Source organism: Urtica dioica, chromosome 11 (genome assembly GCF_054948205.1).
Source record: "Urtica dioica subsp. dioica isolate 48M chromosome 11, U.dioica_male_clone48M_v1_H2, whole genome shotgun sequence".
Taxonomy (NCBI): Eukaryota; Viridiplantae; Streptophyta; class Magnoliopsida; order Rosales; family Urticaceae; genus Urtica; species Urtica dioica.
This window is the reverse complement of record NC_142766.1, coordinates 2,764,051-2,791,451: the sequence shown is the minus strand read 5'-3', so window position 1 is coordinate 2,791,451 and position 27,401 is coordinate 2,764,051. Positions and strand designations below refer to the sequence as shown.

The following is a 27,401-nucleotide window of genomic DNA, read 5'->3' as shown; positions in this document are numbered from 1 at the left end:
CGTTGTTAGAAATTGTCCTTGACATCTTGTGGGACATTTTTCCCATTCATCTGGTTGAGTCTTTTCATGACCCTGCCATAGTTTTTTGCAAGCACAGCTATAGTATCGTCAATATCATTGTCAGAGTCTGAATATACCTGATCCCTTTGTTCATGAACAGAACTTTTGAGGGCCATTCCTCTTTGTTTCTTTTCCACCTTAGGAAGTGAGAGCTCAAACGTCATGAGAGATCCCATTAGTTCGTCGAACTTCAACGTCTTTAGGTCATGAACTTCCTCAATGGCCGTGATTTTCATTTTGAACCTAGAGCTCAAAGCTCTCAGGGTTTTTCGAACAAGATCTTCATCAGTCATTGGTTTCCCGAGAGAATATGATTCATTGGCGGGGTCACGAATGCGAACGTTGAACTCAGCGACTATTTCATCCTCGAGCATCATGAGGGCTTCAAAATTGGTTGTGAGATATTGAAGCTTTTGTTCACGGACCTTTGTAATTCCCTCATAGGCAACAGCGAGGATTTCCCAGGCCTCTTTGGCAGTAGTGCAAGTATTTATCAACCTGAAAACATCTTTATCGACACCGTTAAATATAGCATTGAGAGCACGGGAGTTACCAAGGGCCGCCTCATCTTCACTGGGGGTCCAGTCCTTTTCAGGTTTTGTGCCAGTACGGGCTCCTTTGTCATCAGTCGTCATAGGAGCTTCCCACCCGTGTATCACAGCTTTCCATGTTCGGCTATCAAGGGACTTCAAGAAAGCGGTCATGCGTGCCTTCCAATATCCATAGTTGGTTCCGTCGAGTTCTGGAGGGCGATTGATAGAACCTCCTTCTCGGGAACTATCCATAATAGGCAATCAGAAAAAAAAAAATACAGGAAACCACCTAAGAGATCAAGGTGCCTGCTCTGATACCAATTGAAATTCTGATTAGTTGCAAAGGCAAGATGTCGCACACAATGTGTTGACAATGTGTCCGACAACTTGCTTGAACACAGATATGGATAAACAACAAAACAGTGCAGTAAACAAAGTACACACGATATGGTTACCCAGTTCGGTGAAACACACCTACATTTGGGGGCACGCTGCCAGTGGAAAGGATTTTCACTATCTTGTAGTCAATAGTACACACAAGGTTTATATCTGATTACAATCAACAAATCAATAAAACCTAGAGACTATTACTACCAGTGATCACCTAGACAGGGACTCCCCCTGAATTTGAGCTCCGTCTCAATTCCACTCTTCGAGCAACCTCCTGGCTCGGATGACCTTCAGTCTTCAGCAGTACGTGAACCTTCAATCACGAGAACACAAGAACCCAACTCTCACATACACTCAATCTGTGGAACAGTGTTTGAGAGAATACACCACTTAAAACCAAAACACACAGCCTCCCAGTCCGCCGGTCTTGCACGTCTAAGAGCTCTGAGTGTTTGATCAAAAGTGTCAAGGCTGCTAAGGGAGAGCGCATGGCTTTTATAGCAGCTGAACAATCCCGTAAGATATCTCGGGTTTCCTTACCTGTCCTCAAGCGAATATCTCAAAATAAAGACTCCATCAAGGAGAATATCATGCAATGAAAACAGCAGCGAAAGATATCTTGCAATGAAGACTCCAGCGAGGCAGATATCTTGTAATGAAGACAGCAGCGAGGCAATAACTCAGCAAGAAGTCACCAGCAAAGCAATCTGTCAAAACTGGAAACTTGCCAGAAATACTGTCTGCACACAGGAGGAAAGATGTCAAACCAGAAGTGAAAACATAACAACCGACATCTTTCCATACCACTTGCACTAAAAAATAAAGCCAACAAAACAACGTATCAACACAAAGGTTGGCTAATTTACAATTCATATAGTTTAGGTGGCTTACGTATCCAATTTTTTGTTAAAAATATCCAAAATTGGACTTTTGTACCAATTTTGGACGAAAATACCCTTGCAAGGCCATATAACACTACTAAAAAAAATTCATTCTCTACTTATTGAAAATCTCTCATTCTCTCTCATTTTCTCATCATTACGCGTATCCAATTGGTTGAATTCCTTAAAAATGGGTAAGTATGCTTCTTCATTAATCTTTTATAGCTTTAGTCATATAGTTTGTGTAGAAAAATAAAGTTGGTAAATGTAGGTTAAACTTTCGAGAATTTGACGTTATTTTCGATGAAATTCGACTTTTTCGGATGAAATTCATGTAAAAATTCCAATGAAAGTCAAGCAGAAATTCTGACCAATTCCGACATATTCCGACCATTCCGACAGTTTCCGACCGAATCCGATGGATTCCGACAGTTTCCGACCTCTCCGACCAATTCCGACCAAGTCCGATGAGTTTGGAAAAATCGAAGTTTAATGTAATATAACACATCGAGTAGGAATAGTTAAACTAGAAGCTAAGTCAAAACAAGAACGAGACAAGTTTTATGAAAATTGTCAAAATGGCATTTTTCTCCTTTTGGACATAGGATGAAATGAATGTCAATAAATTTTTTTGACAAGGTCATTTGATGACCTAATGTCACTCGGCCAAATTAGTTTAATTGGGCCTTGTGGATTAATTTCATTTCATAAGAATTTTATTGAAAATTCTTAGTGGGCCTTTCTCATGTTATCATGAACAAAAGAAGAAGCTTCTAGAAGCTCCTTCTAGAGAAGCCTTGGGCGCCCAACATAAAGAGAGAAAGGGAAATTATTTTGTGCATGAATGTATCAAGATACTTGCCAAAAGAAAAAGAGGAAACAAATTTCCTATGCATAGCAAGAGAGAATCGGCCAAGTGAGTCAAAGTCAAGGCAATGGAATAAAAGAGGAAACAAATCCAAGTCTTCTAGAAGGCTGCCTTGGCTGTGTGACTCATGAGGGAATAAGGCAATATTTGCTCATGAATATGTGATATTCTATAGAAGAGGAAACTACCTTATTGAAGATAAAGCCTCTCCTATAAATAGGAGCCTTATTCTCATCATCATCCATCCCAAGTTTTAGAGATTGAGAGCTTCTCTCTCTAGCTTGGCCGCCCCTCTCTCCTTCTCTCTCTAAGTTCTTTTCATTTTTGTTTTGGCACATAGGTCCTCATTTGACCTAGCGAGTTTAGCTCTTCGACTTTGAGACTTGTTCTTGAGTCGTAGTGTTTAAAAGTGTCCACACACTAATTCCTAATTTTCTCGAGTGATTATAGTGATAGAAACTTTCGTGGTTGCTCGAGTTGGCGAGGAAAGAAGAGAGACGTGCTGCGAGGCGAGACGAACGTTTTCAACCTTCCGAAGGCTCATAAACGTTCAAGCTTCTAAAAGGGTTAGTAAATTATTTATGCTCATAATAGTTTTTATTTACATGTACTTGCTCTTTGTCTAGGTTAGTAAAATCGTTTTACTTGTCTTTTCTGCTTACCGAATCGTTAAACTTTTTCTTAAACCCTAGATCAATTCCAACACTTCCACACCTTCAAAGGTAACTCTTGAAGGCCCTTATAACACTCTCATTTGACCTCTAAGGCCTCCGCCTCGATCATCGAGTTCGCGTGCTTCAAGTCCGAAGGCGCATCCGGAGGTGCCGAAGACGAGGGTCGCCTAAAAGAAGAGCAAGGATTGCACTCTGCCAAGCAACCGGCATCGAACTTCTCCTTGCCGTTCCGCGCTTTGATTCGAGAACGAGTCGCCGCCAATACCATTGACTCTTGAGAAGATCTTGCCAACTGCGTCCAAGCCTTCGCACTGGACGAGGAAGCTGAAAAAAATAACGAAGGTCGGGACTCTGACCAAAATAAACTAAAGTCACAAGACGAAAGACGAAAGTACCTGGAAGACCAGCACTCATGGAAGACGACGCGGCGTGAAGGACTTCTTCCTCGTGTGGAACATCCTCATGACCGGGAGTGAAAGACAGGAACCACCCAGTCGACGCCATCAACTCAGTCGAACGAAACCGCTCGCCAGCTTTTCAAGCCTCTGACATGCCTCGGATCTCCTCCGAAAACTCGAGACAATCTACCTCCACATCGGCAGAAAAGTCAGCCAGAGGACCAAACCGGAGAGGCGCCGCTCTAAAGCCATCGTCGAGCCCCACACCCACGCCTTACTGCTAGAGGTCTCGGTGTCCATGATCAGCTTGGTGTTATGACGATCACGGGCCATATGAATACCAGGTTACCCCAATGCAGGAATGACCGCGACGAGATTGAAAAAATCATCCACAATCATAACCCGCTCGGTATGGCAACGCCATTCCATGTGGCACATCGCAACTAAGCGGTAGAACGTCGAGCTCATCTGACAGGCATGCACCCTAAATCACGCGAGGAGCTGCTAGGCAATGGGCTAGGAAGGCAATTGCAACCCGCACTGAAGGCTCGCCATGGCCACCGTGGCAAATCCACGCCGCGAGAAGAAAGGGTCCAGTGGCTATCTCACCATATGAAACGTTAGAAATTTTGAAATAACCAACGTTTCGTTATTTTTTTGTAAATAGTCACATAAATATATTTACGCTATCAAAATAACTAAAACGCAGAGTAAATTTCAAGTAAATATGGCTAGTTACGAAATATTTACAATTTTTTTTGGCTATTTACGAAAATTTACAAAACGTTGGCTAAAACGCAAACACTTATGTTTATATGGCTTATATCGTGAAATTTTGCGGAGAAAACGGTCAGTCATCCACCAAAGGACGGAGAAGTGCCACGGACGTTGGAATGGCGTATGCCTCCTTGAGCCCAACGTATGCTCGATAGGTGATCGAGCTCGGAGCATCGATCCCCGAGTAGTCGAAGCCCTCCGGAGCAGCAAAGCCTTCCACGAGATAGCACGCCTAGGCCCCGTAGGTAAGCCGTTGCCCCTCAAGACTGCCGAGGCAGTCGCCATCACATTCCCCGAGTGCTCCACGGCAGAACTTCTACGCGCTAGACAAGTCTCCGAGTCACCGCCGGGATCATCCGATTCCAGCCCAAATATGTCTACATGGTCGATCTCATTGAGAACAGACTGTTGCAAAGCTAGCAAGGTGGCATCAACACTTCCCTCCGACACACTCGGAGTATCTAAGCCGGACACTCGGCACAGCGCGCCAGACTTTGGCGCGTCGCGCCTCCCCTTTCATTTAGGTTGATCACGAGACAGAGCATAACTTCTCCCGATGCACCACGCCAACCTACTTCCTCGCCTGCGCCATGCCAAGTCAGTGCACGCACCTCCTCCCATTCCATAGGATGAGTGACGGACGCATTCGCCCCCGTCTCGCCCACTTCAAGCCACTGCTAGACTCCACTTGGATCTTCCTCCACGTGCATGGGAACCTTCTCCAATCCCGTAAATAGATCACTCTCTGCATGCTCAGAGTCCTGAAGCAAGTGAAAGAAATCCACCTCAGTATCTTTGGTTGAGAAGGGGAATGGAATTTCCATTATGCACTAGTGTATAGAGAGATGGAAAAGTGTGAAAAGCATGTGCAGTTGTGAAAAATATGTAGAGTTGTGCTCTTTTTTATATGCACACAAAGGGGGTGGAAAAATAGGATTCCAAAAGTAGAAATCCTAATCCTACTCCAACAAGGGAAGGAAAATGAATCAAGTAAAAGAGGAAAAAACCTCTCTGGGCTGAGCACCTTATGTGCGCGCGAGGCTACCTGCGCACATGCGCGTGAGTCGCGCAGACCCGACGGAAGCTACCCGGAGATTCATCCTCTCTGGACCATAATTCAGTCAAGAATTTAGTTGTAACAACGGAAGCTCGTTTATTATTTCCAAATCTCTGGTATGAGTGACGAAAACGTTTGCCCTTATAGATACACTCGAGAAATACCTCGCCAAGTTCACCAAGGCATCAAACAAAGTTGACTGGTTCGACGAGGAAGAGGCCATCACCACCATTAGGGAAGGACTCCAAGTGGGCGACTTCTTGAAGTCAATCGTGGCCGACCCCTCGCAAACACTCTCTGAGCTCATGGCTTGAGGGACCACGCATCAGGGGGGTTGAAGAATACTTCAACATTCGAAAGCTTGTCGAAATTAGGTCTCGCAACCAAAGTGAGAACGATCGAGGGGGCTACACCTCTCAAAAATGAGGGCGAATGGAGGAAACCGAAGGCCTCCTTATCCTTTGGTCGTCGACACCTTTCAAAAGTACTCAAAATTCACTCCCCTCAACGTCAGCCCTGACCGAATCTTCGCCTTGGCGTGAGAAAAGTTCACTTCGCCTGTTTCTCTCAAGAAAGCCCTGATAGCCACGACCGGTCCATGTACTGCGAGTTCTATCAGGACCACGGTCGCTTCACCTCTGACTCTTTTCAGCTTAAGAGGCAAGTAGAGGCACTAATAAAAAAAGGCAAGCTCAAGGAGTTCGTCAAATGGATGGTCGACGACTCTAAGAGTTCGAAGAAGAAGGGACCGGCCAAGGGACCCGTGCCCGAAGAAACCCTCCAAGTCAACATTGAAATAGATGATGTGAGCGACAACTCGACACACCTGAATGTCGTCAGCACCATCTTTGGTGGCCCACAAACTGGGGACTCAAATGGTGAGCGTCAGAGGCACGTTCGACAAATCCTCAAAGGGGAGTTTGTTCACTGCGTGAACTTTGCTGCCCACACCGATGATGAGCCTACTCAACGCCACAAGGCCAACCATTTTACCAAGGAGGAGGCGCAACCGGTTGTGCACCCACACAACGATGCAACTGTGGTGTCCATCTAAACCACCAACAACTTGGTGAAGAGAGTCCTGATTGACAACGGAAGCGTTGCCGACATCCTCTTCAAAGGGGCCTTACACAGGATGAGCCTGAAAAAAGTTGGAACCTCGCCTATCCGCACACCTCTCTTCAGTTTCTTTGGAGAGAGAATAGTCACAGAGGGAAAGGTGACACTCCCAGTCATCTTCGGCGTGGAAAAGAGACCCAAGGCAACCCACATGGTCGAGTTCCTAGCGGTTGAAAAAGACTAGCAGCACAACGTGATAATTGGGTAGCCCGCGCTCAATAAGCTGCGAACCGTGACATCAACATACCACCTATTGGAAAAGTTCCCTACCAAACAAGGCATTGGCGTCCTCGAGGGCAACCAAAAGGTGTCCCATATATGCTACATCTAAGGGACAAATGACATGTGGGCGAGGGAGCAGCCCCGCCGTCAACCACATGCGCCCTCTATTAAGAATATTGTCCACTGAAGATAATAAAATAAACGTGAATGATTATTGAATATAATATGAAGTTTACTTTATTAATATTATTGATTAGTGGGTTGATTTCTAGATAGATTCAATAACATTTATGTCTATAGCCTCCGTATTAAAGTGAATTACATACTGGGCATCTGAGTTCGTGCAGTGTGCTAAAACATGATTAGCGATTGGTCCATGCCTGGATAGCTAGATCTAAAATCACATATGTGGAACACAAGTGAAATGTTGATCAATTGGAGGGAGAGGGAGCATTCTACACATTTGGTATGTGTACGATCTGGACAGACTTTGGTTGTTGATGTATCATTTAAGAACCATTACGACACACTAACCGGAGTTGCTGTGATGGTCATAGTGAGACTTGATCTAAATCCTGAAGTGGTCACGGACTACTAGGTTATATTACCAGGTTCTCTGACTCATTTGTAATGGCTACTTGAAGATGCCAAATACTTATTTCTTGGGAATTCTAGATATGATCTAACCGAAAAGTGATTCACATATACGAAATCCAATCTTCCTGAAAGAATGTCAATGTTCATTCACCTAAGGGTTGATTCCAGAACTGATTGATTGCGCGAACTTTCATAGTAAGGCTTGATAACGCGCAACGATGCTTAGGGCTCATTAGTATCAAGAAATGTATAACAGAATGATTGAGAGTGTCACCTTTCGCTCTGTGACTATTCTCTCTCCACGTCGAAGATGACTGGGAGTGTCACCTTTCCCTCTGTGACTATTCTCTCTTCAGAGAAACTGAAGAGATGTGTATGGATATGCACTACTACAAATTAACATATTGGGTGCGGAAGGGTATTAGGTGCGACATGTCGCACCTAAATGTCGCACCTAAGCACATATTAGGTGCGACATGTCGCACCTAATACAAATCTGTCGCACCGGATACTATTGGGTGCGACACCTGTCGCACCGAATACTATTGAGTGCGACACCTGTCGCACCTAATGAGTTTAAAAATTGAAACGGTCAGAAATTCCCCCCCGAATATTTTTGGTTTCCTGAAAACATAGTCGGTGCGACATTGGGTGCGACATGTCGCACCGAATATGTTTTCAGGTGAGATATTAGGTGCGACATTGGGTGCGACATGTCGCACCGAATATGTTTTCAGGTGAGATATTAGGTGCGACATTGTCGCACCTAATAGTTTTAGGGTATTTTAAATACCCGAGCGTCTTCTTCCTCCCCCATAGCCTCTCTCTCTCTCTCTATCTAACTGTCTCTCTCTCCAACGCTCGTTCATCTTCCTCCGCCGTGATCTCCCCCACCGCCGTGACCCACGTCCAACCACCGCCGCCCGCTGCCCCACGTCCAGCCACCGTCGTCCTCCTCCAAGGTATGTCTCTCTCTCTCTCTCCCCTTCTCTCTTTCAATCACTCATCTCTCTCCATTTCCGACCAGCCCGCCGTGACCAGCCCGTCGCCCCGCCGCCGTGAGCAGCCCGCCGCCGTGACCAGTCCCTGCCCCACGTCCAGCCCTGCCGCCACTTCCCCACGTCCAGCCCCGCCGCCCCTGCCCCATGTCCAGCCACCGCCGCCCGCTGCTCCCCGGTACATCTCTCTCTCTCTCTCTCTCAGCTTTATCGTCATCTCACTCGGTCTCTTTGCAGGTTCGTACCGCTCCCAACTACAAGCCTCGCTCGTCGACACCGTCGCTGCCCTCACCGTCGCAACCCGTGCCCGACCCCAATCAGCGAAGCTGCCCCCACCGCCGCTGCCCAGCCCGACACCGTGTTACCTCGCCATTGAAGGTGAGTGACAATATTTATATAATTGTTATATTTTAGATTGAAATTGAATTTGAAATGAATATATGTTTAAATTAGAATATAACAATTTGAAATAAGTATATGTTTAAATTAGAATATTGAGTGTCCGTGAACGACTTCAGCTTTTACGGTCGAATAGAAGACGTAATCGTCCTGTACTATACACACAATGTCGTGTCGTACTGTTCAAATGCATATGGTATGGTGACAAGTACAATGCAGGACGTATAGTGCACGTTGATAAGACCACCGGAGCAACGAGTTCGTATACCGCCAAAGAGTGGTTTACAGAAGAGCCGTTTATATTCACGACTCAAGCGAAGCAAGTGTTTTACATCCAAGATCTCGTTAAGGGTCGCGAATGAGAAATCGTTCAGGAATGCAATCAACGGGGGATATGGGACATTCATGAAGTTGATCCGACCACTTCAGCATCGATTCCATTGACAATAGAATTGTCAAATATCGACCGTCTTAATCATCGACACGAAACTGGTAGGGCCGAGCTTGTTACTGTTGTTGAAGATGATGAAGAAGTGGATGAAGAAGATGAGACGTACGCCGTTTTTGAGGAAGACGATGTTGATGTCGATACTAACATTACATCGAGTGACAACGATGAATGACTAACACCATGTAATAACCATAGTCATCGAATACTAATTACATAGTAATTAAAAATACTAACTATAATTTATTTTGCAGGAAGTCTGTTTCAGGTCAGGACCCATCAGGAGGAGAGCGTGACCCCCCGCAGATGCCGAGGAAGAAGCGGGGACCAACGACTGACGTCGTTTCTGCGAGAGCTGGTGTTGGGACCCTTGGAGCGAACACAGTTCGCTACGATCAGACCGCGCAGGCGTTCTACCAAGACGTCAGGGAGCAAAATCCGTTGATCGGGATGTTCCAAAACCGATTAGGAAACCTGATCAAGAGTACCATTCCAGTCGACCTCCCAGACTGGAATCATGTGCCTGCGCTGAGTGTGGCGGCTCTTATGAACTCGATTCATAACGAGTATAACTTCGTTTATGAACATCCCGAGAGTGGCGAGCTTGTGCCTGCAGATCCTATTCGCAACGAGATTGATATGTCTATCATTCGCGATTCGAAGAGGATGCGCCGTGGCCAGAAGTCGAGGTTGTCGCAGCTCTTCTTCAAGACATTTTGCGAGAGTAAGGATCTCGCTAAAAATGAAACTCCCGAAGGCTACAACAAGGAAGCCTGGTTAAAAGCAATAGAGACGTTCGACTCGTCGGAGCATTAGGTATGAGTTGAACTTCCGATGGTTATTCGAATTTCTTAAAATTAAACTTAACGAATTTATGTCTTGCAGGCGAAATCTCTCCGTAACCGGGAAAATTTGAAGATGAAGAAGACGAAGGCGAGACAAGGGTCGCTTAGTTTTTTTGGTCATCGCTCGAGGAACATAAGTCTCTTAATATTATTATGCAATATATATGTGATTCATATTTTAATGTTGAAAAATTACAGCGAAGGGAAGATGAGAGTATAGGCTCGGCTTTAGCGATATGGTTAGAAAAACACCATGACGCTAAGGGATCGTGGACGACGGACTTCGCGAAGTCGCAATTAGTAAGTTAATTGTTTTATTTACTATATTTAATTACTTAAATTATTCTTATCTGATAAGTATTTTGTGGTTTTTTTTTAAGGATCAAATCACCGCCCAAACGATAGATATTTTGCGGCAAGCGGCGGAGCAAAACACCGTAATCTCCCAAGAAGATACGGAGATGTACGCGATACGCGATGTTTTAGGAGTATGCAGAGACTGGGAAGTCGGTTTAGGGCCTTCGATCCCAAGGTCATCGTTAGGTGTTGCCCAAACGTTAGATAGAGGCTCGTCAAGTTCGTCATCTCAGACCGATCCATTGGTTGCCGAGATGCGAGCTCAGATAGATGCCCAACAAGCCGAGCTGCAAGTGAGGCGGCAACAGATCGCCTTCCTCAACCAGCAGCACAACCAGCCTCCCACGACTCCTCAACCTACGCCTGCATCGCAACCAGGTAGGACTGATCAGCAGACGCCAGGTTCCACGCCGGGTTCTACGCCTGGTTCTATGGATTTCTCGCAAGACCGTCCTTACGGAAGCGGCGGAACGAGCGGCAGCGCGTCAGGCAGCGGTGGACGAGGACGCGGAAGCGGTTCTCAAAGTTCTGGCAACTTATTCGGTAGAGGGAGTTCTACTATCGATAAGTTTTATAGGAAAAAAAAATTAGGAATTCATTTTTTCGCTTTTTTGGAAAGAATTTGTATTTTTAATTAAGAATTCTATTTTCAGAATATTATTTCTAATTAATTTAGAATTTTGTTAATTAATTTTTATTTAATTCTAAATGAATTTTGATTTAGTTTTTTAATTTTGTATTTTTTTAATTTAAAAAACATATTCGGTGCGACGGGTGTCGCACCGAATATAATGGCGGGAAGGGCATTAGGTGCGACAATGTCGCACCCATTGTCGCACTCGTATGAATTTACTCGCCAATTTTATGAAATTTGGCAGGAAAATAGCTTGGGCATTTGGTGCGGTAAGTCGCACCTGAAAATGTCGCACCTAAAGGTGTACTTATTCGGTGCGACATGTCGCACCCAATACCTTCTGAGACGGGTTATCCGGTGCGACGCTGTCGCACCTAATAAACTTTTAGGTGCGACATTTTAAGCAGTGGGTGCGACATTCGTCGCACCGGATAACGTTTTTTGTCCTAGTGAGGCGAGGTTCCAACTCTTTCCAGGCTCATCTTGTGCAAGGCCCCTCTGAAGAGGATGTCGACAACGCTTCTGTCGTCGATCAGGACTCTCTTCACCAAGTTGTTGGTGGTTTGGATGGACACCCCAGTTGCATCGTTGTGTGGGTGCACAACCGGTTGCGCATCCTCCTTGGTAAAATGGTTGGCCTTGTGGAGTTGAGTAGGCTCATCATCGGTGTGGGCAGCAAATTTCACGCAGTGAACAGGCTCCCCTTTGAGGATTTGTCGAACATGCCTCTGACACTCACTATTTGAGTCCCCAATGTGTGGGCAGTATCAAGAAATGTATAATAGAATGATTGACCTTTCTCGATACGAGTTGAACATGGAGGATTGAGCTCATGTACTAATAAATCAATGGATGCTCATATACATCGAGTAAAATATAATTCTTGTAACAAGAAGAGTGCAGTCTTGGCACATCTTGTGGAATGCTGCCGAGATTGATGAATAGAATGAATAAGAGAAAACAGAGATTTCGTCTATTTTGCTCGGATTCGTAGGAGCTTCAGTTACTAGGTCCATAGTCTCCAGGATGGCTCTGATAAGATGGATAGATATACTCGTTATAATTAAGTAATTGATTACACACTCACTAGTGCAACTTGTTGCAAATTCTTTCGTATTCATATTATAGTATTTTACGAATAAGCTATTAATTATTTAATTAACTTCAGAATATCTCTTAGATTTAAATGGGCTTGTAAAAGAGCAATTTAAATAAGCTCACAAAGCCCAATAAAGCTTGTCGTATACGTAATACTAATGTTGAGCGTTAGAGTACCCGAAAAAGGGAAATCTTTCGAGTCCCTCTAATTCAACATTGTGGAAGTAATGATCCTTATTATCCAAATTAGTTAATAAGTTGAGTGTAATGTGTTGCGATTATTTTTCATATTCATATATTTATAATTTAATTGGACTTTGATCTAAATGTTAGTTTAAATCAAGTAATTCTTATGACCGCATAGATGCGATTCCAGTCCGACCCATTGGGTTGTGTTCAAATAAGTCTTTACCCGGGTCCAAGACCACTACCAATAACATTTGCATGAATATATTAAATATTATATTTTACTATCAAACACTATAATCTTATATTCATAAAAATGTGATTACCTTTGAATTATCTAAAAAACACACACCCAAAATGTCATTGATGGAGAAAAGAAGAAAAACTAGGGATTTGACGTTTTGGCATGAAGCTTGATAGCCAAACGGAGTCGGTTTTGGCTCAAGTTTGGTTTGCTCATCATTCCTACATGTATCTTTTTATTCACTCTTTGGATATCCAATTTGGATATTTCCGCCACTTATAAGACTATCCTCATATTCATGTCCTCTATCTCTTGATGATAATTTTGTTACGCCCATGTTTCATGAAAATGACTTTGATCATATATTATCGTTATATTGATTAGTGGAATGTTTATTAAACAGCCGACGAGTCCGAGGTTTTTACTCCAATCTTGAGGAATTTTTCACATTAAAATTGTTGTTCTTATTTGATTGATTGTTTTTTTTTTCTTCAGAATACTGCTTTACTATGTGTTTGGATTTATTGGTTGCCTTGGTTGATTTAGTTTCACACAAAATTATGGAAAATTTAATATTCCTCATTATTTCGAGTGATTTTTCTCAATAGATCTCGGCAAGAGACGAAGAACTATGTAACTTGGTGATTATTGGAGTGATTGTTGTCAACCATGTCTTTACCAATGGAGATTGGTGTCGTCAGCACGAAGTTAGGGCAAGTGCGGTATCCGTATAGTTCCTCACAAAATCTCTGAAAACTTCGTAAAACATATCTACCACTCGGCGATGATTAAGTGCAACGTAATCTAACATGAATAGCATACTCTATAATCCATCAGGTTCTATATGACTTGGTAAAAAAATAATATATCTAACATATGATTCACGGGGTTGTAAAAAATTACTTGAGATATGGAGGTTTGAAAATGGGCTTTGGAACATATATTTTAATGGTTGTTCAAATGATGAATAAGATGAACCACCATTAATTAAAGTGAAGCATCGATAAAATAATATCTAATTAATGTGATTCCATGATTTATGGGGTTGGAAATTTTATTATGAACATGGATGTATGAGAATTGGTTTTTGAGTATTTTCTTTAGCGATTGTAATAAAGATTTGTTCCATTTTTTTAATGTGCCAACACAAATATTTTCATGCATGCGTATCTTCCACTCCTTATTGGCTCACATATGAGGTCGGAATGGTGCACAATCATGATAAAAAAAATTCCACCATATAGGTTCTGTTGAAATGTAGCTCACATTGGCGCGATTGTAGAACTTCCCTCGATCCGTTTCTTCTTATTGATTTGTATCCTCCCCTGGGTTCAATCGGAGTTTAAATTCATCCCCATCCTCATCATTTTCCATTTTTAATTTTTGAAAAACCCAAGTATGTGTAGAAGAGGCGGTGGATAAGAAAATTACACTCGAAACATAAAAAAGTGAAGCCAAAAGATAAATAATTGATCTTCTTGTTCCCATGAACTCTAATCAAGATGAACTCTTATGGATTCTTCAATTCCAAATGGAATCTCTAATCTAGATTAACTCTTCCGGAATCTTCCCTGCCAAATTGTAGAAACTTCTTAATAAGAAAACCTTGAAGCTTGTGACTTCTCACAAATAACTTGTTTTCTTGAACAACAAAATAATATTTGTGTCTAGCTTTTCGAAGATCGAACTCTTAAAAAAAAAAAGTTTTGATGGAGAAAAAGGAAGAAACTTTCATCGCCCAACTTTCAACCTCCATTGATACCATGTTAAATAAACAACAAATACAAAATATAGAGTAATTCGATTGTTAGTGTTATAATATTGTCCATAAATTGTAAGCGGCTACGTTTCATATGTTCAATTTCATACTAGTTCTGCCACCGAGGCATAAGATGATCTAACGTGGCAATCATAGTCTTAGCATGTGAGCTCAAAACTCATGTTATATGTTCTGTCATAAATGTCATGCATATAAAATATGTTGTAAGATTACAAGAATGTTACATATCGTGACAAAAATTACGATTTTGTTTGCTTTGTTTTTTTTTTTGTCTATAGATACATGTAAAATGATAATCACAGTATGCTTATAAACTCTCTATGAAAAGAAATAAATTAAAAAAAACATAGGATAAAAATGATAAGGTTGAGGAACAACACAATTCCTCTAATGACATCACCATCTCATATACTAAAAAGAAAAAAAAAAGTTAAAAAAAATTCTAATTCGCTCTCATTTTATTTTAAAAATTGCCATGTAATATAATAATTACATCCTATATGTATATATATCCCTTGTTATATGACATGCGTAAAAAAACAACATTAACTCCAATACTTGAGCTTCATTTAGTAGTCCTTCTCTTAGCTTGGCCAACCTGCTTAATAACAGGCCTATATGAAGAAGGATGAACCAATTGACTCACTCTGATGGGAGTCTTCCGCGACACAGGAGGCGAAGGAATTAACGACGGAATCAAGCTCCTAATTTAACCAATCAATGGATAAAATAATTACTTCTCAAAACAAATTTGATCTTTGAACTACTAATTTTTTGTACAAGATGGACTAGCTCAGCTGATAAAATACATATGCTCTACCGAATGAGGAGATGATTTTGAATAGCCACAAAACAGACAATCGTAATTACTTCTCAGACCCTTTCTGCGTTATTTGTTCCACAATTCATGGTGTTAACAGTGGGTTTCACGATGAGCTTTTGGGTTTTTGGATTTCTCGGTTTAAGTTTTTTTTTTTTAATCGCGAATAATATTCCAAATCAAAGAAGAAGAAGAAGAAGAAGAATGAAAAGAAGGGGATATAGTGTTCCTTATTAAAGCATCCAAACAAGGACTAAGTGTAGGAAATCTCAAATAATATAGAGCTTAAGAAGGCTTTACGCTTTTATTTTTAATCACGTGGTATTAAAGATTGCACAATGTATTTCATTAGATCTCAGTTTATTATTTTTCTACGTGCTTCATCAGTTTTGTTAGTTATATGTACTATTTGACTTGTGTTTACTCCATATTAACCATTATGATAAACATGTTATACATGTGTATATATGATTTTCATTTTTTTTTATGAGTAATATTTCGTTCTTTGATATATTTAATAATAAAAAAATGCTATAAAATGTTATAAATCACTTTAAACAAGCGAAAATGACTTATTAATATAAACATATTATTGTTATAAACCACTGTTAATCATTATACACAAAAAAAGAGACTTATAGTAACTACTATAAACATTTCTTTATATTCTTATTAATTCATTAAAGTAAATAGAGCCAAATAGTAATTAATTTATTTTTCTAACAAAAATATTATGCAACTAATGCTGTTATTTATTTATTTTTAAATTAAAATCCGTTAAAGAGTATAATTGTGTCTTCTGGTCAGTCAATTATAGGAGTGACTAGTTTTCAATTATTCAACTAATATTGTTAGTGAAACTTTTTGTCCTTTTGTGAGTGCTTTTTCTCTCTCGAGTCGAGTCCGTAAAGGTATAGCCTGTGGTATTCCGGTTGGTGTAAGCGACTTTTTGTGCTTGTTTGTTCTTTGTTTGTTACTGTAAATGAGTGATTGTTTTGGGAAACACGAGTGTAGTGAGCTGTTTTTTTTTTAGGTTGGGAAACACGGTGAGTGATTTAGGGAAGTATCAAGCCTTCAAATAATCGGGAGAGGGAAGAGAATACAGAGTTTGACGATGATGAAGAGCTAGAACTCGCGACGTCCTTTCTTGCGAGTAACCACCACATCTCGCCGGCTTCTTCTGCCTAATCAGGTGGTGAAAAGGGAGCGCTTTTTTTCTTGCCGAAAAGCTGCTAACAACCAGAGCGGTGAGAGCTAGACAAGTCTATGAATTGTTCTCATCCTATTGGAGATGCAAATGGCCTTGGTTCATAAAGGAAATCAAGCCGGGGATCTTCCAGCTAAGATTCGATCTCAAGGGGATAAAGATCGTATTTTGGATGGTAAGCCTTGGACTTGTAAGGGATCACAACTGGTTTTCCAACAGTGGCCCAAGATATTGACTATAGAAGAGGTGGAGTTTGTTTCGTCCCCCTTTTACCATTTGCATAACGGGTCTACCCCGGAATTCCTGAATGAAAGATGAGGGAGGCAAATGGCGGCAATGGGTAGGATAGTTATTGGTTTTACTAGGAGATACGCCTCCTCAATGCGCCTGGAAGTGGTTGGATACAGTTCAAGTATGAAAAACTAGCTAGATTTTGCTTTCAATGTGAGATTCTTTGCCATGAACAAGAGGAATGATGAGGATGTATGGGTATGGATCTTTTTGGAATCGACGGCGAACACCTATTTTGATGGTTTGATAGGTAAAGTGGGGAGAATGTCAGAGGCCGAGGCAACGACGCCGTTAATCTTGAAGGGGGTTTAACAACAACTAAGCAGACTCGAAGTAATCACACGGGAACATGGGAGATCGCCGGCAACGACAAAGAGCCCAACTTCTCAGGCCAAAGGAGAGAAGGAAGGAAGCTTGGTGGTGGTAGAAGGGTAGAGGCGTCACATGGCAGGTGGGACAGAGCACATAGGTCTGAGTACAACAACGACAAAGAGCAATCGATATGATGGAGTTGTGGTGCAACACCCTGCACCTAGTACGAGGTCAGAGAATGTTGGCGATAGGGACCACAGTAGGATAACTGGCAGAAGAGAGGTATTGGGCTGGGAACACAGTCCAAATAAAGATGCATGAGAAAATATGACAGCTAGGCCACATGGGCACCATGAGACCCCCAGCCGATTCCAATCGAAGACAACGATGGGTCTAGTTTGGGCCAGATTAAAATGATAAAGGAAATTGAAATGAGAATTATTCCTCAGTATTTTATGACTAAAATTCAATAAGTCAAAATTAATTCAAAAGTATGACTTTTATATATGTTTAATTACAAAATTACCTTTAATGGAGTATCCTTTTACTTTTTTTTTTTGTATTTAATTTTTTTTATTTACTTAATGATCACAAAAGCAAAGCTAGAGATCACTTTTTGGTTGGTATGTGAAGTTAAAAGGAAAAAAAAACTTGGAAAATTTGTATAGAAAAAAAAAATGGTTTGAAAATTTGGAAATTCGTTTGAAGATTTATTGACATTTTGTCACTAAATTTTATGCATGTCGATAAATCTTCTACAGACTAAATTCTTTGAAGATTTATTGAAAATGGCTATTCTGGTGAAGCGAGTCTCACGACCATATTTTCTCATTCTCAAGCTATTGTTGGTACCAAAAAAATTCAATATGCGAGGAGAGACCGGCTTGTGTGGACCGCGACGGAGATTGGAAGTTTAATGACCAGATCTGCTCAATCCCAGCTTACAAGAGCTTCCCCCAATCCCAAGATCGAGATGTGGCGTCAAGTCTAGAAGTTACCAATGCACAAAAGACTCAAGCTCCTTATGTGGAGAGTGGACAAAGAAGGTTTAATCGACCGCTATACACCTCTGACATACATCAAACAACCATTTATATATGTATTGTCATATGGCGAGTTGTACTTGGTTGGCGGTGGTTAGAGGAAGTTTATGGCCAAATGGAATTCAAAGTGGCGAAGAGGTTGTGAAGGTGTTACTACATCACAATCGGGGCGGTGGAATGAACAAGGATGATAGAAGAACGAAGATATAATTCACACGACAATCATCTTGGAGATGATTTGGAAGTGGAGAAACGACAAAAAATTCCAAGGCAACACCGCTGGATGATGCAATGATGCACAAAACTGAGGCGAGAGTCTTGGAAATGTGTAATGGGCAAAGAAAGAGAAGACATCGGGGGCGAAAAATGCTGTGGAGGAAGCGAATATATGGAAGAGACCAGATCGAGGCACGAGTGGGCAAGCGGTTGTAGGGATCGTGGCTCGGTCATGGAGGTGGAATTGCTGGGAGTCCTTTTGGCAGCACAACTTGCCAAATTTAGAAACATCCAACATATTGTTATGGAGGAGGATAATAAGAAACTCGTAGATAATTTGAGAAACAACAAAGATTATCCAGACTCCAGAGTGGTCTCTTATTCCTCTTTTTGATAATGTGTTATATGTTGATTGTTCGTTTAATTTTATTAAGTTTAGCTGAATGTCTTTTACTGTTGACAGAGTGACTCATGAGATAGCCCAATGAGCTATGAGACATGAGGATAGAGTTTTTGTAAGTCTCGGATACCATCTTTGTTCGGATTTATATTGCTGACCAACTATTTTAATGAAACTACTTTGACTTAAAAAAAAAAACTCAAAGTTGTCTAAAATAGAATTTAGTTATAAATTATTTTATAAAATAAACAAGTTACTCAAATTTAAAAATATTTGATAAGTTGGCTAGACATTGAAATTTTTAATTCCAATTTATATATATATATATATATATATATATATATATATATATATAAACTAAAATGTTACGAATTTATTATTTTTAATCGGAATAAATAATTTAATTACTTCTTATTATTTTGCTCAAACATACCAAGTTGGGGATCAAATGAAACTTATAATGATTAAAAAAAGATTACCTGGTCTCTTCTCGTCTGACGGGCTTGGGTTGACTCTTCCTCGCCGCGGCGCCGTTGGAAATGGCGGCCGTGTTAAGAGGATTGAGGTGCCAGAGAAGGTCGGTCTCCGATGAATCGCTGGTGGCAGCGTCCAAGTGTTCGTCGTAGTCATAGGTCGTGGCGGGAGGATCGGGGAGGCAGCTCGGGCCAAACACCTCGGAATCGACGTCCCAGCACTCCGCCGGAGTTTCGTCTCTGCTCACAATGCCGTCGCGCTTGTTGAGCATGATCTTATCGTCCCAGTTGTCGCTCGAACCCGATTCCTTGTCGTCTTCTTCCTTCACGCTCTCCTCCACCGACGGCCACGAAGCCGAGTGAAGCAGAAGCATCTCTTGCGGGTACAAACTCCGTCTCCTCAAATTCGATCCAGAATTCTTCAGAACCATATGCACAAATGAATGTAAGCGACAAGAACATCAATAGAATTGAAGGATGACTGGAACACGTGATAATCCTGTTACCTGAATGTTGCCGAGATCCTCCGTTGTTTTCCTTCGATCTCCGAGGCTTCTCCAGGTAGATTTGGAAGTAGAAGAGGCTGCGGATTTCATTCTGAATCTCTCGGGGGTCGAGGACCGAGAGAACTCTCTCTCCGCCTCTTTTCTCGCTAGAGCTGCCTTGAGGCTAGCAATCTGTCCAAAACAGAAACAAGAATAAGCCACACACAGAGACACTGTATTTCCCTATCTCTCTTTCTGTGGGTGGCTACAAAACCTGGTCTTTGAGCTCTTTGACGTCGCCAGACTCTTTATTAGTCTTTGCAGCTCCGAGCTCGACAGTGGAAACGCGTTCAGCGAACTTCAAAGTGCTGATGGTTTCTCCAGCGGCGTCAGACTCGGGGCTGACGTGGACAAACATGAGCGTCTTGGCTTGTCCACCGAGGGAGTCTTGGAGAAGCTGAGTGAGCTTGCTGTTCCTGTAAGGCACGTGGGAGTTCTTGAGAGCGAGGGCGGAGATGACATCTCCGAGAGCGGAGAGAGACCTGTTGATGTGCTGAGCCTCCTTTAGCCTGTCTCCGGTCACCTCCGATTTGTCGACTCTCTCGCTGCCCGCCAAGTCCACCAAATGCATACACCCTCGCAGCACCGTCCCCGACGTCAGGTCTTTCCCTTCAACGTGGACCGTCAAACAACTGCTCACAACACCAAAAAAGTCAAACAAACACCCACAAAACTCTTCATCCACTCTGATAATCATACCTATGAGATCGGCTGCTGCGATCGTTCATGGCCGTAGCGCCAACCGCACGATTCTTTAGCCCGAGACTCATCAGAGACAGCACATCTGGCGGTGACCACACAGGCACGAGGTTTGCCTCCGGTACGTTGATTCCGTTTTGAGAGCTGTTCCGTATCTCCAACGTATATCGGCGAATTAAGGGCAACTAAACAAATAGGAATGCTAGTATGTCACATGTAATTAGTTCCTAGATGAGAAAGGATATCTCTTGTTGGAGCTGTCCATCACGAGGAGGTCCCGGACTTGTTCGTTGTAGATCTCGAGCATCTGAACAGAGATTTCGTACGAGAGAGTGTCTTTTCTTTGCTCGGTCAGAAGAAACAGGTCGTGCAACGCCCTGTAGTTCACGCCATGGCTTTCTTCCGTGAGCTCTTTTGGCCCAGTCTGAGAATATCGCAAAAGCTATGAAATCATAACATGGTTCATAATCTATTATCATGCAAACACGATGTTCTTACCATGGTGAAAGTTTTCCCTGATCCTGTTTGTCCGTAGGCAAATATACACACATTGTAGCCATCGAGAACCGACCGAATCAGAGGTCGAGTGTCTGCAAATACCTCCTCTGCACCGGGGAAAGAGAAGCTAACAAATGAGTATTACGATTAAATAAGCCTTATAACAAACAAGCTAGGCAACCAACCTTGAGTTGCGAGAGGACCAAATACTTTGTTAAAAGTAAACGACTTTCGACCATCTTTGCAATATTTTTCCGGGGAGATGATCGTAATATTTTCCCCATCTATGTTCTCGACTGTACTCAAGTGGTTCACTTGCCCGGCAAGGAATGGTCTTACTCGGCAGTACACTCTGATATTTCCTGAGAAAAATAAACTCAGAAATTAATAAGCTCTGTTGATATAAGAAAACCTGTTCGAAATAATTGGTTGCTGAAAAGTTACCCTTGAGGTCTTGAACTTGATTGTACAGCTTACGGTTTTCTTCGAGAACTCTTTGATAACCCGAGGCAGCGTAAGCAAGGCCATGCAAGTGCTTACCTGGCAAGATAAGTACTGCAGTGTTAGAAAAATCATACTCAAATGTTGATTTTTTTTTTCTCTACTTAAAATGTGTACCTAAATTGTCAAATTCTTCCTTGTATTGCCTTCGTAGAAACTGTATCTCGCCCTTTGTATCATGAAGAGAGTGCTTCAAATTCTACAAAATGTTCACATGCATTGAATAGAGAGGTAAAGAAAAACCTGGTAGCATTAGTACGAAGAACAGTTTCGGATTACCTGAACATCTCGCTGCTGCTGTTCAACGAGCACATGTTGCTTCAGTGACAAGTCTGTTTTTGCTCTGAGAGACAAGTCTCTTGAGCCCTCTTCTTCTGTCTTAGCTTGGCTGGTGGTTTTTGATTCCATCTTCAACCATACATAGGAAAACTATGAAACTTTACTCGATTGTGGTGAATAATTGACTTGACCACATTAATTATGGAATCAGAATCATGTTGATACCTCTTCATCTTCAGAACCAGATTTCGAAAGATGTCTGTCAGCACACAGACTGAAATCTTTCGGAATCGCTTTTATCTGTTTATCCATAGAAAGGAAACACATTGTTAAAGAAAGAAGGTTGAAAACAATTAGATATATGCATGTATACCGGTTCACTTTGGCTTGCTAATCGCCGCTCAAATTCCTCGACCACTTTACTGAGCAGTGATTCTATAATCTGTTACAAGCAAAAAGGCTACTAATTTACTCATCCACAAACATATTCAAAATGACTTTTGAGCATTGGAAACCAAAATAAAATCTGGGCAGAATCTTGAATTTCAACTGAAAATTTCTTACAAGTGGGACTTCTTCTTGCCTCTTATCCGAAAGAACTTCGTGGACTAGCGCATTTAATGATCGAGCAGAACCCTGAGGATAATCAGAATGCAAAAATGTTATCGACCAAGTTGCGTGACGCAAAAATTAAATTACTATTGACCTCAGCTTACTGTTTCAGGAAAAAGATCTCCATTATTCAAAGATTGGTGGCTCGGAGATCCATCCACAGATCTCTCGGCCCAAGAAAGAGTCTTCAAGAAGGAACTCCCAATCGGGTCAGAATTCTTGCGCATGAAGGGTCTGCCAAAGGAAGGCGGCTTCGTGTTCGAGCCGGGCTTCCATGAGCCGCTCCCTCCGGCTTGTTTCCACAGGCTGTAAGATTTGAGCGCCAAAACGCAGTTCACCACTCTCGCAGATTTGCCTCCCTGAACAACGAGTGGCGTGAGAATCAAACACGAGAGCTAGGTTGAGACTCAAGTAAAATGCAGACCTGCTCGAGATCAGAGGCTTCGAAACTTGGAAGCCCCATTTCCTCCACTGCCACGAGAAAGTTTCTGATGTTCTCAAAGTACTGAAACGCCGAAAGCGCTGCCCCATCGGGAATGATTATGGAGTCCGACGGACCTTCGACTACCTAATTACCAAAGAGAGAAAATAATATTAGTAAAAAAAAAGGTTATCGATTCACGTCATAAAGATTGACATGGTATCATCGCTCACGAAGCTAAAACCAGCACCGTTTTGATCCTAAGATTGGTTAACTGAAAGAGCCAACATCTCAAGCACAAGAAAAGGTGCGAGACACATGAGGTCACAAATTACTACTCTAATTACAAGTTAACTTGCATAGGTGTTGAAAGAGTAAAGTGAGGGTAAAAAAGAGAAAAGAATTAGAACCTTTGGGACGGCACCGGGATTGAGCTTGTTGAGAACGGCGCAGAGAATGATTCCACTTCGCAAGCCGAGCATGAACTCCTCCTCAGAGGGCTCGGCAGCCAAATCCTTGCCCCCAACTACGCCAACCGCCTTTCTCAGCCAACCGGCCGCTTCGTACCTCCTCGACGCTACATAGTTCTCACGTCAACAATCATTAACCTTCTATTACTACTCATATAATAATAGCTAAATAATAATAATAAAAAAAAACTGTAGCTCTCAAAGGAGATGAAGAAATTGGAATTCCATTTTCTCTGATCTAAAACTCCCCAGAAATAAATTCTTTCTATATCATTTTGTGATGCCAGCTGAATGTGACGTCGACGTTTGCTAATTATTCTCTCTCTCTCCCCGATGGTTTTATTCTAACCAACAAATTAAGCCTCGTCGGATACCAAACAGAGGCACCCAAACAAAATTTAGAAAAAGAAAAGATAAAAAGAGAATTGGATGGCATACAAGCTTCGTCGATTTTCCTGGAAGAGAGGCCAAGGTGAGATGAATGAGAACCGTGTTGATGAAGAACATCTTCGACTATAGAAGCAACAGAGAATGGCAATTCATGCCCTGTCGTTGTTTTCGACACTGCTGTTATTGTTGCCATCTCCGATCTCAATTGATTTCTGAGCCACACGACATTTGCAAGAATGCAAAGGAAAAGAAAAAAAAGAAAAAAAAAAAAAAAAACGCCCCAGAATTATCTCCACGCCATATTAAGAAAACTTTTGTTGTTTATTTTTTTTCTTTCTATTTTTCCTGTTTTCTTTTATTGGTAAATAAATGAGCGTCAAACCAAACAAGAAACGTTTGAATTAACTATTGTTATGAAATCGGAGATGAAGAGGCAAATGTTTTGAAGGATTGCAGAGAGAGAGAGAGAGAGTTTGTGTGGGTGCTGTTCTTGTGTATCTAAAATATGAAATACGAATGTGGGCAAAGCCGAACCTGGTTCCGAGCCTTCCCGGGAACTCTGGCTTTTTAACGGTTTGTATTTCGCGCGTCGCAACTAAAGAATTAAATATTCATTTCTTTTTTTTCTTTTTTTTTTTGCTTGAAAATTAATAAATTCATTAATCAATAGCATCAACCTGTAACTAGTAAAATAATTAATGAGGGATTAATGGTTTTCTATGATTCTCTCGAGGGAGGGTTAACGTTTAGGATAGTGACTACTTAATACAACATGGTTTAATTTTTAAGAATTAGGAAATTAATCAATTAAAACATTTGAAATTGTTATATTGCCAACGTTTCGTAAATTTTAGATAAATAGTCACAAACATGACGTGACATTGCTGATTTGGTCTTTCATTGAAATAAAATGGTGATGTATTTACGTCAATTTACGTGTGTAAAATGCATTGACGTGACTATTTATCTAAAATTTACGAAACGTTGGTTATAAAAAAATGTGAGAATGTATATATGGTTATATAATTAACGGACCTATTAATTTTTATTTTTATTTTTTTTAGGTTATGAAAATAATTTGGTGTATATACACTATTGTATCGATTTGTTCTAAAAGTAATTTTTTTTCTTTTTCTAAATTCTAGTAATGTACTCGGAATTATGTAACACATTTTGGTGAAGGGTAACGTAGGACATGTACACATCAACTCCATCTCCATGATACATGCAAACCGAAAGTATAATTCGCCACACATTTTTATGTGCAATAATCGAGTTTGAGAAGCAGTCCATATCCATCACGTCATTAGGTCAGAAAAAACTTTAAAATATATGAATATTATGTTTTATTCTTGCCTTTTTAGATAAACTACTCTCTGGTCTAATCACAAACAATCGCATAAATGTATCACGAAAGATCGGTAAATAATATTTATATAACTACCACAATTCAACGAAATTTTTTAATATAATAAGAAATCATCGCAAACTATCACTACAACATTCAATAAATAAAAACTATTGCACATCATAGTAATCATCCTAGAAGCATCGCAAACTTTTGTAGAATATTCCAAACGTCGCAGATTAATCAATAAAATATAGGGCAAATTAGCAACGTAGCCTTTTTGAAACGTGATATTTAAGATCTAACTCACGTCTGGTAAATTTTGTAATCTAGCCATTTATTGAAATTTACGACTATGAAATATCGAATATACCTTTGTGTAGTTTAAATGAGTGAAAATAAAAACAGTAGCCAACGTTTAAGTCATACTAATATGAAAGTCAACAACATCATCAGGCTTAGTACACGTTTGAATTCAAATTTGAATATTTAAAAGGAAAATCATTAATGAATATAATATAAAAAAACAAATTAAATATTGATTAAAATAAGTAACTTGTGAATCGTCAATAAATTTTCATTAATTTTTATTTATGCGTGTAATAAATAAACGAAAATAAATCAAAATAAATAGGCGAGTTATTCAGCCGACTTTTAAACAAAGGATAAACATGTAAATTGTTAAATGACTAATAAAAGCCACGTCATCAATTGTGGTTATGTTTGAAACTTAGCTGAAACGTTGGCTAGATTGCAATTTCCACGTTTCAAGTGGCCTAATCTATATAATTTTTCTAAAATATACGCCAATGCTCAAAAAGAGATTATAACCTATGAAAGTCCGCACAATTAGGTTAGATTCAAACCATCATAAGCTTTAATTATTAGAAATCATGTGAGAGAAAACAACGATAACGCGACTTTGATAACAATATAGAGATCAGCTATGATGGATATGTTGGAGTGATATCTGATGAAAGAAATGATGTGAGAAATGAGAAACATTGAAATGAAACTATGTATATGTCCCAATTTGATAACTAGTATGTATAAAATGAATATAAAAATGTACTTTTGGATACTCTACTAATTAAAAGTTTACACTACTTTTGGATAACTAGTATGTTATATTACTACATTTATACCAAAATATATAGTAATATAACTAATTAAAAGTTTAAACAAATTAAAAACGAAATAAAAATAGTCTGAACATAAGAAAATGTCTAAATAGCAAACAATTGCGTTCAACGTCGTCTGCTTGATGCGTGTCTTCCACCTGGTCCAAATTCGGGCTCATCAGAGTCGAGACCACGACTTCCTCTACTTGCTCGAGCCGATGACGATTGAGGATCTTCAGGTGATCTTCGACGACGTGCCTCTGGGCTTCACTCGGATGTACGCGAGGAGCTCGATGACGGCGACCCGTAATGACTCGCAATCTGGCTCAACCTCGACATAACTTTTTTCACTGCTCCCCATAGTGTAGACATCTCTTCCTCTCGCGTGGGGTCTTCTTGGACTTGGGTTGATGAAGGTCCAGCCTCGATATCGTGAGCCTGAGCTTCTAGCAGATCAGAACGAAGAATCAATGGACCTATCTCTGTAGCCCAATCACGTCGCAGGTCGAGAACAATAGCAATCGCATCCTCCTCCATAGCGCCTTGGCTCGGGGATTCCTCTCGCTCCTGAGGTTGTGGTCGTATATCAGTTACCTGATCTACGATCCAGGCCTGTATACAATAGTTACAAAATTAATTACATTAATTGAAAACATGAAGCGTTACTGAAAATTAAATTAAACTTACATAGTATTGTCCAGCAGCAGGCGTAGTCCAACGAGCGGACGGAGCATCAAACCATTAGTCTGCCTCTCCATATGTAGATAACAAATTAGTATACTTATTAAATAAGTTGAATAAGTTATATTTTAATTAAAATTTACATTCATCCATCGATAGTGAGCAAATGATACCTTCCATTGACGACTTTGTGTGGTCTTTTTTGCTTGGTTGGCTTTATTTTGTTTAGAATTTTTCTGTAAAATAATATTGTTACAAGTTAAAAAACTGACCAAGTGGCGGTTTGTGCTTGCATTTCTCGGCTTCTCTATGCTCAATCTAACACGTCATTGATAAAAAAGCTTTACAAGTTCCTAAGCAAGGTTCTAAGAACTTAAAGCTTAAGTTTGAACCACCTATTCAAAGTAGACTCGATTTTCAAGTCTTCCAAATCTTGTCTCGCTTTCTCGGTGTCCTTATCCTTCCTGTCGATGCTGAGCAATGTCCCAAGTAAGTTTTCGCACACATTC

At 40.8% G+C, this 27,401-nt stretch overlaps 1 protein-coding gene across 1 annotated transcript; it reads right to left on the bottom strand.

Moving 5' to 3' along the window:
• Nucleotides 1-14,835: 14,835 nt before the first annotated feature.
• On the bottom strand, nucleotides 14,836-24,397 carry LOC149380677 (kinesin-like protein KIN-14I). Its single transcript, XM_089630569.1, has 18 exons — nucleotides 23,791-24,397; nucleotides 23,293-23,459; nucleotides 22,886-23,029; nucleotides 22,566-22,820; nucleotides 22,414-22,485; nucleotides 22,223-22,291; nucleotides 22,075-22,149; nucleotides 21,850-21,978; nucleotides 21,688-21,769; nucleotides 21,514-21,609; nucleotides 21,255-21,431; nucleotides 21,070-21,176; nucleotides 20,817-20,995; nucleotides 20,572-20,733; nucleotides 20,087-20,504; nucleotides 19,834-20,004; nucleotides 19,334-19,746; nucleotides 14,836-15,269 (listed from the first exon to the last, which is right to left on the bottom strand). Exons 1-18 carry the CDS (start codon nucleotides 23,933-23,935, stop codon nucleotides 15,131-15,133), a joined length of 3,000 nt encoding a protein of 999 aa, XP_089486695.1. The 5' UTR covers nucleotides 23,936-24,397; the 3' UTR covers nucleotides 14,836-15,130.
• Nucleotides 24,398-27,401: the final 3,004 nt, after the last annotated feature.

Coding starts and splice junctions, on each gene's coding strand:
- LOC149380677 (XM_089630569.1), bottom strand. CDS start 23,935: ATGGCAACAATAACAGCAGTGTCGAAAACAACGACAGGGCATGAATTG. Junction 21,177..21,254: donor TGGTCCTCTCGCAACTCAAG/GTTGGTTGCCTA, acceptor TCCCCGGTGCAG/AGGAGGTATTTGCAGACACT. Junction 20,996..21,069: donor CAGGGAAAACTTTCACCATG/GTAAGAACATCG, acceptor CGATATTCTCAG/ACTGGGCCAAAAGAGCTCAC.